General features: G+C 35.2%; 1 protein-coding gene across 9 annotated transcripts; it reads left to right on the top strand.

The window, feature by feature from the left end:
- The first annotated feature begins 9 nt into the window (after positions 1–9).
- Positions 10–13,067, top strand: CEP44 (centrosomal protein 44). 9 transcript variants are annotated; one of them, XM_030947506.1, is made up of 12 exons: positions 42–256; positions 1,287–1,496; positions 1,647–1,789; positions 2,386–2,533; positions 3,454–3,600; positions 4,480–4,587; positions 6,047–6,190; positions 6,551–6,760; positions 9,419–9,488; positions 11,348–11,475; positions 11,728–11,765; positions 12,554–13,067. In XM_030947506.1, the coding sequence occupies exons 3-12, from the start codon at positions 1,701–1,703 to the stop codon at positions 12,660–12,662; spliced, it is 1,191 nt and encodes a 396-aa protein (XP_030803366.1). In that variant the 5' UTR covers positions 42–256; positions 1,287–1,496; positions 1,647–1,700; the 3' UTR covers positions 12,663–13,067. The 9 variants fall into 9 exon arrangements, with proteins under 9 accessions (XP_030803373.1, XP_030803372.1, XP_030803365.1 ...); XM_030947513.1 differs by lacking the exon at positions 1,287–1,496 and having other exon boundaries at positions 10–116; positions 6,062–6,190; XM_030947512.1 differs by lacking the exon at positions 1,287–1,496 and having other exon boundaries at positions 10–116; positions 6,059–6,190.
- The last annotated feature ends 3,214 nt before the right edge of the window (positions 13,068–16,281 follow it).

Raw genomic sequence — 16,281 nt, 5'->3', positions numbered from 1 at the left:
ACGTCCGCGGGGAGGGACGCGCGGCGAGCGGAAGTGCCCGTCGGGTTCGGCGGCGGCAGATTCGGTCTGCGCCCGCCGCGCTGCCAGGGAACGGCCGCGGGGCTCCCGCCGCGCGGGTGAGCGTCAACATCGCTCTCGGGGCGCGGTCTGTCCCCGCCGCGCGGGCCCGCTCCTAGCCCCGCGCTCTCCCTCTCCTTGGAGACGGCGAGCTCTGGGAGGGCCCGGTCTCCGCTCTTGTAGGGGCGAGGAAAGGCGGGTGGGTAGCCGGCCCCGGTCCCTCTCTGGGGAGTTTGCCGCAGCGCGCTGGTTCCGGGACCGCAGCCTGGCTTGCCGTGTCCTGGCTGGGACACGCTGTTTTTCCGCCGGTACCCAGGGCAGCCAGCCGGGGACGCGCAGTCCCTTGTGCGTTCTCTGGTGTGCAAGTGGCCTCTGCAGGAAGGGTGTCGCAGCTGGCACGGCGGCGAAGTCCCGTATTTGTCGGTGATGTTTTTGCAGCTCTGCTTAATGGCGCGATTGCCTCCAGGTCCCCTCCCTGTGCAATAGGAGAGTCTAGATTCAGTTGGAAGAAATCAAAAGTCTAGTTGTTGGGCATTTCAGAGACAGCGTTTACAGTGTTAACATAATTGGTAACTTGCATGGGGTCGTTTTTTTAGTTGTTGTTTGTTTGTTTTGGTATTTTTGTTTAGTTTTTGACATTGATCCTTTGAATATCATACACAGTTTTGAGAGCTGTTCTTTGAGGCACTTCCTCAAAGCTCTATATTATTGTACCTTGAAACTTTATTATACTCGATTTTATTCGTGATAGCCAGTGCTCTAAATTCTATGGATTTCTACAGATAAAAGCTACGTATCTCATTTTACTGGGTTCACCTTCCCAAGATTTGCTACCAACTTGACTGTTACTTTTGTGATCTCTTAAGCTATATTGTAGTGACAATAGTTACCAGTTTTTAAATCCAGAGGTCTGATGTAAAAAAGAAGGGATTGTTGATACTTCTGGGAAACAGTCTATATGATTAGGCAAAATGCTGTGAGAGTGTCTTCTGTGAATATTTTCATTTCAGATTAGAGCTTCAGTTTTATGTCAGATTCTTTGAGATTTGTCTTAATAGCTATTTAAATTTGCAAAACCATAGAATGGATTACATTGTAACATAATGCAGGAAGAATAGCTGCCTAAATTTCCAAATAATTGGTCAAATTCTTCCAAGCTCTGAAAAGTAAGTGTTATGTACTTCTGTTTAGTGCAACTAATAACCCAAAACCTAATGATTAAATTAAAGGAACCTGATGATTAAGTAGGAAGAAAATCCTTTTAACAAGGGCAGAACGCGTGGGAAGAGCTTAATCTTGAAGATTGCTGATTAAACACCATAGAAGCACAAGAAGAAAAACACCCACAACAAACCCAGCCCACTGTAAATGTAACTGTTTCTTGAGACCATCCCTTCATTTAATGGCTATGTGACCGAACCTCTTCAGTGCTTGCATTGGTAGGTTTCAAAATACTTGTTTTGTAGCTAGAAAAGAAATTTAGTGAAGATAGTGGCAGGTAATTATGTCCTAGGTTCTAGCAGAAAGTTGAATTTAGGTGATTATTGATTGCATTTTGTAATTTTTGTGTACATGATTTTTTTTAACAGATGCACTTTTCTATGTTTATTTCATAATCTGAAAGAAGAATAGTATTTGGAATAATGGCAACAGGAGACCTAAATGGAAGTTTAAGAAAAATAGAACAAGGACTTCGCTTGTTAAATTATCCACGAGATGTGGATTATACAGTGTAAGTGACAGTGTGTAAGCTTATGCTAATACATGATGGCAGCAAGATGTGTAAACAAGATATGCATACGGATTAGCATTGCACCCAGTGATAAGCAGAACATAACTGGGAACTTGGGGTGTGGTCTCTGTGAACTGGAATATAATAGTACACAGTTTTGCTCTTCTGAGCAATCCTTAGAACAATCCTGGGCTGTATTACTATCTTGCTCCTCTTCTGCTGTTCTTGTCTTTGTTTTGGTTAATCTCACCTTTTGGATTTCTTCAGAAGCGCTTGCAAAACTTCCTTCAGGAAATTTCATCCTATAAAGATTAGAAACAAAAAAATGGTCTGAATGTTGAGCTGGAAACGCTGGTGGGCTTTAGACTTTACAATGTTTAAATTATATGTAGATCACAAAAACATTTTTTTGAGCGTTTTACAGATAACAGCAAAGATGGCTGAATGAGAGATGCCCGGACAATGAAACCTTACAGTGAAAGATATTTAGATAGAACCTGCTGTGTATTTATTCCTTTCAAGTTAAATGTTGGAATTCATGTAATGGAAAGCTTTTGTTACCTTCTGCTGTGTAAAATACTTTTGTCTCTTTATAGGTTAGTGAAGGGTGATCCAGCTGCATTTTTGCCTATCATCAGCTATTGTTTTACATCTTTTTCAACTTGCATAGCAGAGCTTTTGGTAAAGTGTGATGTGGAACTGACAGCCAAGAGCGACTTGCGTTTTATCGAAGCTGTTTATAAGGTATCCCTTCATGTTCTTTGCTAAAGAAGCTTCATAGAAATTAAACATATACTGTGAGCTTTACTAGAAAGTGAAAGTTTGTGGAAATCTACATGAATTTTTGTTCTGTTAGGATTTAAGATGAGTTGTAAATTACTGTGTGCAAGTTTTTAGATTTTAATGAAAATAAGGATGGGTGGTGATAGCCAAATCTCAGTTTGGAGACATTTGCAGAAACAGTAATATTGTTAGTTTTGAAGAACATAGAAATTTTTATTGGACAAAAAGATTCATAGAAGTGACCTTGGCAAAAATCTTAACCACCAAAAAAATCAGAAGGAACTCAAAAAATTGTAAGCACAGTTTAGAGGTACAGCTGTTTTGAAACACTATGCCATTTTAATACATAAAGTTGAATATTAACCTTTTATAAAGCAGAATAAAATTCTTTACTGATTGAAAATAACTGAACTATCCTTAAAATATACCAAAGTGTTTTTTAATGAAAAGTGGATTGATGAATTAAGAAATAGTGGCTTATTCAGACTAGTTTTCCATCTGAGAGGAAAGGCTTCTTTCCCTTAAGTAGCCCTCTGATGTATTTGCTGAGATTAATATAACTTTTTATTGTAAATTTACTTTAAAAGCTCTTAGTTTTTTAGTATTAATTTGAATAGTCAGTTATTTCTTGAATCTTAAGACTGTGGGTTGAAGTTTACAAGAGGGATGTGAATCAAAGAGGAGATATGTTTAAGGCCTAGTTAAAAAAGACAGCTATATATTTATTGATTTATATGAAAATAATCAAATGAGAAAAGGCTTAACTGCTGAAGTGCAGAATGAAAGACAAGATTGTAGTGAAATAAGAATATGGGCGTGCCATTTCTACTGCAAATTGTAAGGTGATTTTGAAAGTGAAGTAAACTCTTACTTTGTTGCAGTTTCTTCGAGATCAATTTCAGTATAAACCAATTTTAACAAAAGAGCAGTTTCTTCAAGTTGGCTTTGCGGAAAGAAAAATGCAGATTGTTTGTGATGTTATCAACTGTGTGGTGAAGAAACATAAGGAGCTGAGTAACTCTAGTAAGGTACTGATCAAATGGTTGCCTTTTTTATAAGTTTCTTTTGACATGTTTGATGCTGCAGATAAACTGGTCTTCAGCTCCTATTTGAAGATGCAGCATTGCTCATGGACCAAATAATGGAAAGGTAGCATGAAGTTCCATTGTAAGATGCTTCAATGCTTGCATTAAAGACATGAAGCTGCCAATACTTTGTAGTATAAAAAAATTAGAATGAAGATAAATCTAATTGCTGTTTTTACAGTAAGTGATATATTTTTTTTACGCTTCTTGATACAGTGAACATGTGCATTAATAAACTTCTCAGATAAATTTAAAGGCAAAACAAAATCCACTCATATTATTTCATATAATTTCTGTAACAATTCAAAAATGACACTTTTATTTGTCAAATCTGATTATTTTCATCAATGATACTAGTAATGGCATTATTTTTTATCAGTGTGTGGGGTGTATCAGTCTCTGCTTTAATGAAAGGAATTTCCAGTCTTCATATTTCACAAGATTTTGTTTCCTTTGAGTTTTAAACAAGTCTTCAGGACTTCTGCATACTTAATTTGTCAGTTTTGAAGACATAACTAGATTTTTTGTGTTTGTTTTACTTTCAACTCTGGTGCAAGTTATCTTTTCTATTTATAACCATCTATTGATGCAACCTAGCATAGGTATTAATGAGTGTAAAATTATGGCATTTACTTCTGGATCTGTGTTCTCTATAAATTTGGGTCTTATTTAATTTTTTTTTTAGACATTATTGTACTACAGAGGTTTAAATGTGTCTGTGTGTGTGCACCAGGAAATATTCCTTTCAGTCAGTGATGGTGTTAGAAAGTGGGGTGTGGAATCCTGAAAATTTTCCTGTGTTTTCTTCTGTTCACTTTGGAGGTTAAATCCCAAACGAGAAAAAAAATCAGACCTCCTAAATCTGAAGTATGGTCAAATTGTGGTAAAGGTCTTGCTGATCCGAGTCGCAGTGCTCTGAATTCCAAGCAGGTATGAAAATAATTTTTATGTTTTATGTCTAAAGGTTAATCTTGTTTGTAGTAAGTCAGGCTCTTGCTGAATTTTTTGCTTTTGTTTTGGTTTTAATACTTAATCAAACCAGTTTTGGTGTGGGCTGGTGTTTGTTTGTTTGTTTTTCCCCAGAGTGCAGTTGGCTGAAATAATAGCTGAAATACAGAGGATGTTGCCTCTCTTTTACTGAGTAGTTGATCTCAAAGTCTTGCTGGTAATGACCTAGTGCTGTTGTTTGTGCTATATTTGAATTATATCAAGTGTAAGGGAAAAGGATGGAATGGGACAAAGACGCTGTATGGAAAAAGACCCAATGAGACAAACAGACTGTATGGTGTTTGAAGAGTGGAGTGTGCTTGGCCTAGCACGTGTTTTCAACACAGCTTTCAAATTAGTGTTTGGTGTTTTATCTGAATCTGTTCCGGAAGTTTTCATAATGTAGCATTCCTTTTGGCTTTGGTTTTACAAAAGTAAAATGATTATGCATTAAGTAAAAATGTCTATATATTATGTCACTCTTGACCTGTGAAGGAGGCAGCTTTCCTGATATGATCTGCTAAAAGGGTGCAAAATAAAATTGTAGAAAACTTTTAGTACTATGATTGCGTGTTAATAGCTGGTGGTTTCTACTTGTAAGGAAAATACTGCTTTTATCAAGGAAAACTTTGTGAAGAAAGTATTTGGAATGGCTTCTCTGTCTCTGCTAGTCGTTTAATGGTGGCGCTGAGTGGGATAGATACGTGTGTTTTAAGAATTCCATAGTAGAGGAGAGTTTCAGCTTAACTAAAACACTGAGGAATCTGTACATGTTAAGATGCTGCACAGAACTAGTAATTCTTAATCATTAAGTATTTCATTTTGTGATAGTATCATAAGATTTAATCCACCTAGAAGGAATTGCAAAATTTCTCTTTGTTTTCTCTAAGGGAAGCCTTCAAAGGAAACTAATGTATCTCTCATAGGGCTATTTTGCTGACAGTTGTCAAGAAAAAGGAAGAATTCTAATCTTCCTAGTTAAACCTTTTTTGTTCTTAATATTTTAGTCATGGTTTTGATGTTGAAACTGTCTGTACCATATGAATTTCACTGTAGGTAATAACATATTTTCCAGTCCACACTTAGAAATCTAACAACCTTTAAATTAAAGGACGACATTAATGTCTTCATTACTGTTTATGGAAAGGAAACAAGGTACACAGTATATATGGTAAAGTGCATGCATATTTGTTTTACAGTTCCTTCAAGTCTGTATGATTTTTTTAAAAATTAAACTGCCTGCTCTTGCTTTCTGTATTTTGTAACCAGTTGGGATAAGATAGTTAGATTTAAATAAATATTGAAATAATAGGTCTTATGTGTTACTACTTAGCTAATGAATTGAAACATTCTTGTTATGAATAACACCAGCAGTTTGTTTGTTTGTTTGTTTGTTTTTTAGCATGCTCAAAAGAAGCCTCTAGTTGAACGACACTCAGGAAATGAAGTTAGTGGTGATCTTTGTCCGCTACCCCTTCCAGCACAGGGAGGGACAGAGGAAGAATTGTGTCCAGATTATGATATTGTGGAAGTTAAATGTGAACAAGTAAGGACTTCTATTTTAAGATGTCTTTTTATTACAGGATTTGTCTAAAGGGATAAAGGTTTTTACGTTATAGATATAGTTCAGGATGCAGTGGATATTTAATAAATGTATTGAAAAAGTTGGAAAAAGGAAAAGTCACTTAAATTGTACTGTCTCTTTCAAGACATAGTTCTGTCAACAGCTTCTTTTAGAAGCTGTGTTCCCTGAGTAGGCATATTTTGGTAATTCTGGAAGAAAAATAATTTTCTAATGTAGCAGGATGTAGTTACTGAACTTGAAGATTGCCCTTAATTCGTTTGATCAAGCGATGAATTGTTTCTGTTTTGAACTTAGAGGATATGTTCTTATTGGTATTTTCAGGTCATAGAAGAAAATTCACAAATTGAGTTTTTAAAGAGTCAGCTTGCAGATTTCCAGGAAAAGCTTCATAAGCTAGATTGGATGGAAGATAAGCTACAAGTTTTAGAAGAGAAACTACAAGGAAAAGTGATCATAGATGAGAAGGACTGGAATAACTTACTGAATCGTGTTTTGCTTCTTGAAACAGAACTGTTGTTACAGTCCAGAAAGGTGTGTTAACTTCTCTCTTAATTCTATAACAAAAATTGCCCAAACATAATCTTGTTGGTCTGTTTCTGCCCTCCCTGCCTCCTGATGTGTTTTTGTCACTGGTTTTAAAAGTACAATCTGAATGCAAGTGCTGTTTGTGAAGTTGATGGGTTTTTTTTCTTAACTGTTAAATTCTATTCTCTGAGACTTTATGGACCAAAGCTGTTCTCATTAGTAATGGTTCAGTGTCATTTTATGTACTACTAAAGTTATAGAAGAAAGTTTTTAAACATGGAGTCTTCATTCTCTACAACAGATAGTGACAAAAATGGGTGGCATGCACAGTGGAAAATACACGGTTAATCAAAAAGTTATTTCTTATTTTAGTCCTATGTGTAATTTATGTGTCCTTGAAATTTCTAGTCTAATCAGTGGGGCTTTTTCTCCTATTCCCACTCTCATCCCCCACTTCCTATTTTTTGTCCGTGATGTTCATTGCATTTTTGAATGTGTGAAAGCACTGCAGTTGTAATGTGGCTACATTTGGCATAGCAGATAAAGCCTCTTGTTGCGTTAAGACTGGGTTATTTTTCATGCTGTTGAAAGGTCCTTGTGTGCACATTATGCACTTTGATATATGTACACATGTAAATATTTTGAGTTGCAGTGAACCATAGCATCGCTTTGAAATTAATCATGTGATCCAAAAATTTTCTCTCATGTATCTTGTGTATCCTTCAGACACTGTCAGAGGCTTTCCAGAAGTTGAGAATCCTTGTGGAAAATAGTTGATTGGTGTTGCATTTTTCCTTGCAGCTGTAAAACTGTTGAATTTATTCACAACCAGGAGCTCTGTGCATTTTGCTGACCACACTAATTTGAAAATGTTGCTACTACTTGTGTACAAGACACGTTTTACTGTGTGCCTTGCAAGTGTGGTGGTTATGCAAAGTCTTGAAATACACAGGTGTTCAAACTGATCACTAGGTTATTTCTCAAAGCTGTAGCTCAATTAGTAAGGATAGATATGCTCGATCACTTAAAAAAAAAATTAAGTCAGTAATAGCTCGTGTGATTTTAGCATCTGAAATCAGATTCTTATGGATCAGTAGATGTGTGTCCAACTAATATCACCAATGATAATGTTTTTTTTTTCTGGTAGCAGTCTCAAGAGGCCTTCAGGTGAACAACCACAGACAGTTTTTCTCCTGTTTCAAATGTATTCTTTTCAAGAAATTGCTGTAGCACATGGGAAAGCTCATGTTTCCGACTAGACTTGTCCTTTTGTTTTTGTAAATTTGGTTTATTACTGCTTCACTAACATGTTTATTGCAGTTGTTCATATGATTGGAATAGTATTTGGAAAATACTCTCAAAAATATCACTGAGACGTTTCCAGTGATAATTGTATTTCTGTACTGCATGTTACTGAAAGAATTCACCTACAGAAACAAGTTCAGTTATAGTTTCTGTATGGCATTCTATATACAAATATATAAGACTATATATATGTATACATAGTCTTCAAAGCAACTGTTTTGCAATAGACATTTGAAAACTGGTAAGAAATAATCCTTTGGGCCACAGAATTGCTGCTTTTTTGTTTAATGAAATTGCATCCAAGTTGTGCTTCACACATACAGAAACAATTCAGAATTACTCCTCTCTTACTCTTGCACTTTACAGGGAATTTTTGGCATCTAGCCGACATAGCAGGAACACTCCAAGATCTGTCTTTTGCTGTTGCCAAAGTAGCAGCAGCTGTGCATTTAAGTTCTGGGAAAGTCTGAAAGCTACCAAATCCATTTCAATGAAAGGAATTGAACAGACGTAGTCTCTGCAGATTCTATTTTTGTGTTTTTTAAGAGATGGACATTATTACAGTTTTTTCCAGCATTATCCTATACAATACCTACTATTTCTCCTTCAGTAATTTATTTGGGTGTAGTATTCCCCTGTTAGCTGATGCAGTGACTCCAGTATATAAAGTGACATATTTTAAAGGCTGAGGTATCAAATCATAATGATTGCTCATTGGTAAAAAAAATTCTAGATGTTTGAGTGTTTCATTTTTTTACTTTGAAATTAGAAAGTTGAACTCAAAAATACTATTGTTTCCTTGCTTATGAACAACCTTTTTAAAGTAACATCAAGTTAAACTGAGAATGTTTCTTAAAAGAGCCCTCTCTCATTTAGGAGCCTGGGAAACCAGCTTAAAATAGCCTTCTGGGTTCTAAGCATTTAGGTGCAATGAATTTCAGTTAGTCTATAGGCTATTTTTTTAGGACTGAGGACTCTATTTTTGAATCTCAACTAGCAGTAGAAGAAGGCACACTTACTTTAAGGGCAACCAATGTTGAGATGAAATTATTAGTACAGACATTCTGATTGTCCATTCTACTCATAAGTAAGTTTTATGCACTATATTTTGACCTGGTTTTGACCTCATCATGAACAGCAATATTGATGTTTTAAAAGTACCTGTTAAATAGGCTAGTTTTTTAATGAAGTGCATTTATAGAAATGTTGAATTTTTTAGTCCTGTGAAGATATTTGTGCAGTGCCAACATGGTGTAGCAAGCAAATACATACATACCTGATACTTAAATATAGTTTTGTTCAGTCAGAAGATGATTTAAACAGGGTGTATGACTAAAATGCAGTAAAATTGTATTTCAGAGAGACTTTCTTAAAGACTTCGGCAATATAAATGAAAAAAGAACTTCTAGTAGCATTCCAGTTTCCCTTGGTGAGTATTAATGATTTTCCTTTTAATTAATGTAAATATGCTAAACATTTCTTGCTGACCTTGACTAAAATAGTTAAGTAGGTAGCTGCAATTTAGTGACCTCTGAATTTAAAACCGTCCTGCAGATAAGAAGTTGACTTCCTCATCATTTCATGTTTCTAATTTATTCTTTAGATGATTTAGTTGCTATAGCATAGTAAGTAATAGTTTAAAATAGCTACTAAAAACATCAAAGATGCAAATTAAGGTTCTGTTACTAAAGCTGTGAATAACAATACTGTCATTTGGACTTTAAAGCAGTTATCATCATGTTCTAAAAATGCGCTGTTCTCAAGCACAAATGGAGTTATTTTTGCTGCCACTAATATCTTTTACGTTGCTGTTTTCTTCTTTAATGGGGCTCAGACAAATAACAATTCAGTTGGTTTTCAACTCACTACTAAATGTTTTCTATATTTCATCTCTGAAGCAGTTAGCAGCTGTCCAAAAGGCATTTTTGATAAACTTTCTTGTTTTGAAGAGAAAGTAAAAATCTTTTTCTTCCGTTTCCAACTTCCGTTTAATTTTGATAACCTACAAGAAGCAGCAGACTTGAGTGGGAAAGAAGTTAAAAGCGCTGCTCAGGCCATGAGTAATTCTTCTGTCTTCCTCAATGGTAGCTCTTTAGCCTTTAGCTCTATTAGGTCCCTCTGTTCTCTTCCTTGATTTGGCCTGTTTCCCTTGTGGCAGCTGTTATTCCTACCAGCAGTGGTGAGGATATTCTATTTTCCATTCTCACATATTAGGCTTTTTTGTCCAGTGTTGGGCTTTTGAATTGTAATTAAAAGGAGTCTCAGTAATCCAGTTTCCATGGAAATTAGGAAGGCAGTTCTTGGTTATGTCAAAGCTTGTTTTTATCACGGAGTCTCAGAAACAGGACCTTCATTTTACAGGACTCAGAAAGCTTGGAACATATTTACTTCCTGTGATAAGTTTAGTGGTGTGTTACTGACACTTGAGGACTTTGTAGTAAGTAAACAGGCAGATGTATTTTTGAAAGAGAATTTTCAGACTCCCCAGATTCTGAATTTGTTCTGCTTTTCTAAAATTCAGGAAATTTTAGGCATAAAAGTTCTGAGGACAGTCTTAACTCTTTTATCTGAGAGTATAGTACTTGGGATCCTTTCCAGCTCTTTTTGGTGGTAGTACTCTTCAGAAATCACAGCTATACCAAATAAAAAATTTTTAATTTTAGGTATTTAAAAACAGTTTATTATGAATTTTAGATACAAAATAGTGTAGCTACGTTTGTTCCAAAGATATGATGTATAGATGGTGACTTTACTAAAAATGGGTATGGGAACATGCTTTTTCGAGATACTAAATTCTCTTCCCTGACAATAGTAATCTAAAATTACAAGGAATATCACAGCTTCCAAATGAAAAAAAAAAAAGAAAAAAAAAGACAAAAATTCTGCTACTTATAAGACAGGTTACTTTGCACAAATTAAAGACATGTTTGAGCAGGCACTTTACAATAAAAATAATGTAAACTATATGAAATTACTATTAAAGGTTTGGCAATGAAATCAGATGTTCATAAGCTTTGATTGTACTCTAATCAGGAGAAAATAATCTTCTTAGTAATCTTTAGAATTTGCTTTTTGTATATTATATATATTATACATAGTGTCATATTGCACTTGTTTAAAAAAAATGATAAACCTATTTTGGACTCTCATAGTAGCTTTTTCCTTCCCCTCTCTAAACAATGCATTCTCTTCTGTTATTGCCTACTGTAAATCACGTTATTTGATAGCTGACCTTGCAAAAGAGAGCAAGAAGGCAAAGGTGACATAAAACTGAGCATTTCTCTATAGATACAGAGAGGAACGAGGAGATGCCAGGGAGTCATCTTCAGTCGTCTGGATGCAGTTCACTGTTATCCACAGACCAATCTCCCAAAGACATGGCCATTAATTCTCATGATCTGACAGACATTTCAAAGGTATGTAAAGCTGGTGAATGCTCAGTTGATTTCCTTTGAGGTCAAGAGAACAAGTAAGCATTGGTTTTATTTGTATATACTGATAGACATAGAGGTAGTTTTGCATAGTTTCCTTGTTTTTCTGTCTCATAAAAATACTTTTCATATGTAAACACTGCTTAAAGTCACATTTTCTCTGAATTTAAATTGAAAGTCCATCTGAAGAATGTAAGCTTTGAAGAGTTCACTAACTATGTTGCTTTTAAATTGTAGGAGACAATAAGACAAAGAATGGAAAAGATAAGTAAAATGTAAGTAATAGGAAAGGGCAGCAGGAATTTATTTCCCAGGAGGGAGTTGTACTGGACTAAGGCACACAGAGAATGTACATATGTGTTCCAAACCTCAAAGGTCTGTACATCAGGTGTGGCATTTCCTTATGGCTCTACTGGATAATAAATCCACTTACAGTTTTGAATTTGTGGGATGAGTCACTGTTTTGGTTTCTAAAAGCAATAGAAAGCACTCTTAATAGTATTAACTAGAGAATAAAGAGTGTTTAGAATTTGGTTGATAAGAAATAGGAATATTATTTATTTCCTGATTGAAATTCCCCAGTACTTGCAATTTTTCTTCCTGAAAAGTATGTATTATCTTAACTGTTTTTTATTATTTAAGGAAATGTAAAACTAATTTCAGCCTAAGCATTATAATAACTGTATTAAGATGTATTTGGTAATTATTCTAGAATAAAATTTTTTGTTATATTTTTATTGTACTCGAAGAGAAATGTGTTGCTTTACCATGTTTCTCTAGCAAGAGATTTCTCTTCTGTAAGTGTGTGGCCTATAAAAAGCTCTAGCCTTTTCTGTAATTTTAATTTTATTGTGTGGGTTACTTCTTTTTTGTGTACTTGAGGTTTATTGATATATGGTAGGCATTTAAAATAGAAACGAACCGCAGGGGTAAAGGGTGGGATGAGAGAAAACGTATGGGGTCATGCTGCTTATTAGTATTTTGGATAATTAGGGCGTTAAAAGCAAGTGAGTTATTTTGTACCCTATTTTATTAAGTGTATGTAAACAAAATTTATTTTCAGAATTGAAGAAACCTTCAAATTGTTCAAAACACCAAGCCCACCTCTGGGAATACCTGCAAGCACAGCTCTTCAGACCTGGTCTCTGCAGACTTACGGATACCAGAAATAATCTGTATGTTTGTACAGCGTTAAATTTTTAATATATCGAATTTGTAATGATCACCAGTGCTTTTATTGCTTTGAATAAATATTTTACTCATGCATCTGTGTATTGATTTCCCTCCCCACGACCACAATTTTTGGTTTTAAAGACTGTTCAAATAGCTTCTTCCCCCTCCTTGCACTTTTGTAAATTGAAATCATTACAGCAGTGTATTCTTGTGTTGACATTTGTTAGCAGTGTGCTAAGTAATATGTTTTTTAAAGTGTGGGCTTGAGGACTGTGGTTTACATCCTGTTGGAAACATTCCAGCTGGAACTTGCATATTACACCCAGGAGGCATTCTTGCATACCATCTTACCATCTGTACTGTTGAATAAGTCTTAATAAAAAACTTACATACACAGTTTCAAATATGTGCCTTTTTTGCTGTTTTTTTTTAATTTTATTTTTAAATATAAATTTTCATGCGGAGCTGGAGAGCACCAACACTTTATGGCTTCCATTAACACTGACAAAGTGGGGGTCAGTTTGATCCTAAACACAAAAATGTGCAAGTAAGTCCCCAGACTTTGACTGCAAGAGATGTGTTGAGTGTTTTAGTGCTCTTACCCAACACATTTTAAGACCAGCAGCACAGATGGAGACCAGTCAGTATACAAAGACACACAACATTTTCATTATTTGAAGCCATATTAAGATTTCTGTTTAGAGACATAAGTAGATGTAAGCCTTCCATAAACATATGATCAAACCAAAGATGTGTGAGGCTTGATTAGATTTATTTAATTGTTTATTGCTTTTTGTAAATTGGTAGCCTATCATATCAAGGTTCCTTTGTGTTTTAATACTTCACTTTAAAAGATTTTTGGAGTTTAATATTACAGACCAGTGAGAATTTTTTGGGGGGCAGAGTTTGCAGATGAAGGCAAAAGCAGCTATTTAACATGCTATAAAAAGTGATTTCTATGTTTTAACAAAAAAAAAAAAATTCTATAACCGTATGGAATATAAATGGATTTTATTTTACACAGAAAGAAGAAACAGAAGAGCTTATGGTGATCTGTGATGTTATATAAACTAGTTCTGGGTTTTTTAGATTCTCTGACTTCTGTGATTTTTCAGTTGTTTAAAAATAAAAGAACCTATAAAGACTGGATTGTAGGAATGTGTTTTGCTCCTTAATTGAAAATAGGCCTTGCAAATCACTGTCCATTATTCTAACAATGAAATGAAATGAGGTTTCCTTCTAAATGGTAGAACCATTAACGTTTTAAAATTGGACTACAGCACCATCTTGTGGAAATCTTTATTCAGTCATCAAAGAAGTAAAAATTAGTATTTCTTTCTAAGTTGCTATGATCATATATTTTGAATTATCTCTCTCTTATTTTTCCTCTTTGCCTTGAAGTCAGAGATGCTTTTATGTTAAGTAGGATGTTTATTCTCTCTGATATTTGTTAAAGTTTGTGGCAGGACAGAGAGGACTGACAGTTGTTTACTGATGTCATGGCAAAAATGAGAAGTCTTAGTATACTTGATTCAAGTTACAGAGACTTATTGAATGCATCTGGGGAATGCAGCAAGTGTTAGAAAAAGCTCTTTCTCTGTGTGTGCAATTCAATGTAGTCTCTATTTAGTGCTATAAAATTGAAAATCCCAAGTTGTTAAATTATTTACTTCTTCCAGCAACATATATAGTACTGAAAAGCTTAAACCAAGGATATGGACAAGCTGAAGTTTGAGCAGTGCATTATTGTCCTGCTAAGGTTAATTTTTCTGGAGAAACGGGAAAGTAAGATGATCAAAGTATATTACAAGCTACTAACTGTGGAAATTATTTAGTTACTTTGCAGTACAGATGCTTAAAATTCTTTACTAATCACTAGTGAACAGGGCTTGAAACAGCCTTTTTCTGTCAACTGCTTGTTTTGACAAGTTAGGCATCCTTGCAAACAGTTGCAGTTGTAATATATTCTACTTTAAAATAATGTATTTGCTAAATATTTACAGTTATCTTTTCAAACACTTTATGCTGCATGTAGTTTCTCTTTATTTTTTTTAGGATTTTTTAAACTTTGTGTGGTGAAAATAATTTATAGTCCTCAGACAGCAAATTATGCTTCCTCGGGAAAAGTATTATATCTGCAAAAATGGTTTAATGATGGTATTTTGCTTCTGTGATCTGTACGCAGATTTCTGTGTGATAGAGATCTGTGTTGTGGTCTTTGTGGGATACTGGGGATGATGCACTCTTGTCACCTGTGCCAGATGAGCAGTCAATACAAGGACAGTGATTAAAACACTTTTAACTTGAGTGACCCAAATGGGGAAAAGAAGTTGTTCCAAAACTGTGATATTCCTTCTCCTGAGCATCCTATGGCTTATTTAATGAGGAGTAGTAAAGTTAGTATCTCTGTTTAGGCAATGTGATCTTATCTGAGAGAAAAATACTGTATCAGTCATTGCAGAACTCATTCTCTTTAGACAGTCTAGAGCAGATGCTTGATTTGTAAGTGGTGAAGCTTTTTACTCTCTAGGAGCAAACTGCTCCAGTTAGAGGCTCACAATTAGCAGTAGTGGGGAGCACTGATGTTCTAATGCAGCATTGGGTGTTGGTTTTCCTCTCCCCTTTCCCTATGCAGTTATTTTAAAGAAAACTTATGCTGTAAAGCAAAATCACTTGATGATAGACTCAAAATCAACAGAAATATAATTTTTCCAAAGTTAGGTTTATAATGATACATTTTTAGCATAAGCAATGTCAAAGAATATTATGCCTCAGGGTATTTTAATCAAAGGTGAAATTCTATTTCTAAAACATACTGCTAGGTCTTCATAAACTTTCACACTCATGTCTGTTCCCTTACCTGGTGTTGCTGCACTGCACTGAGTGCATGTTGAAATATGAACTGGGATTAAGAGTTAGAGAGCCTTGAATACTTTCCATGAATGCTGAGAATAGTTTCACAAAGCTGAAGTTTTTGGCAGCTTAAGGGATTTCCTCCCAGTGCTGATCATTCCCATCTGTCTGTGTTATCAACTGTGTTTTGTAACTGATGTGACTTAAATATACCCTTCTGAAAATAAATAGTGAGGAGCATTGGTTGTATTTTTTTTGGGTGGTCTTTGTTTTTTTTTTTTCCTCATTCACATCAGCTCTGTGATCAGCTTATGACATTGCATCCAAATGTTTGTGCCTGAACTTTCAGTTGGAGCAGCCTGCTATGCTGTCAACAAGTAACTGTGCAAGAGGAGAGAAAATGGATCAAGTTGGTGTTTTACTGCTGAAAGATACCTTTCTCTGAGTCTACAGGGTGCTAGAAGTGAAGAAGTTCCTGTGCAAAGTCCCAATGTACATATTCATGAAAGCTTGTTTAGTGTGTTTTTGAATTGATTGAATGAAAGGGCAAGTGTTTGTCTGAGAAAAACATGGAAAATAGGATTAAAGGAAATCTGAATCTAGATTGGAAATGGCTCAGTTTTCAGGAGCTGAAATAGCTCTGTTTATTACATGTGCTTTTGTTTTTTGTTCCTTTTTTTTCGTTGGCCAGTTCTCTTGGATTTAGAGGCATATTTTTCGTATGTTCAAAAATACCTTAAAAACCCAACCCATTTTTTGCTGTGT

The sequence above is a fragment of the Camarhynchus parvulus genome, chromosome 4, assembly GCF_901933205.1.
Source record: "Camarhynchus parvulus chromosome 4, STF_HiC, whole genome shotgun sequence".
In the NCBI taxonomy this organism is placed as follows: Eukaryota; Metazoa; Chordata; class Aves; order Passeriformes; family Thraupidae; genus Camarhynchus; species Camarhynchus parvulus.
The sequence above is the reverse complement of the archived record's forward strand: the minus strand, read 5'-3'. Positions and strand labels throughout refer to the sequence as shown.

Coding starts and splice junctions, on each gene's coding strand:
- CEP44 (XM_030947505.1), top strand. CDS start 1,701: ATGGCAACAGGAGACCTAAATGGAAGTTTAAGAAAAATAGAACAAGGA. Junction 1,790..2,385: donor CGAGATGTGGATTATACAGT/GTAAGTGACAGT, acceptor GTCTCTTTATAG/GTTAGTGAAGGGTGATCCAG. Junction 11,766..12,553: donor ATGGAAAAGATAAGTAAAAT/GTAAGTAATAGG, acceptor ATTTATTTTCAG/AATTGAAGAAACCTTCAAAT.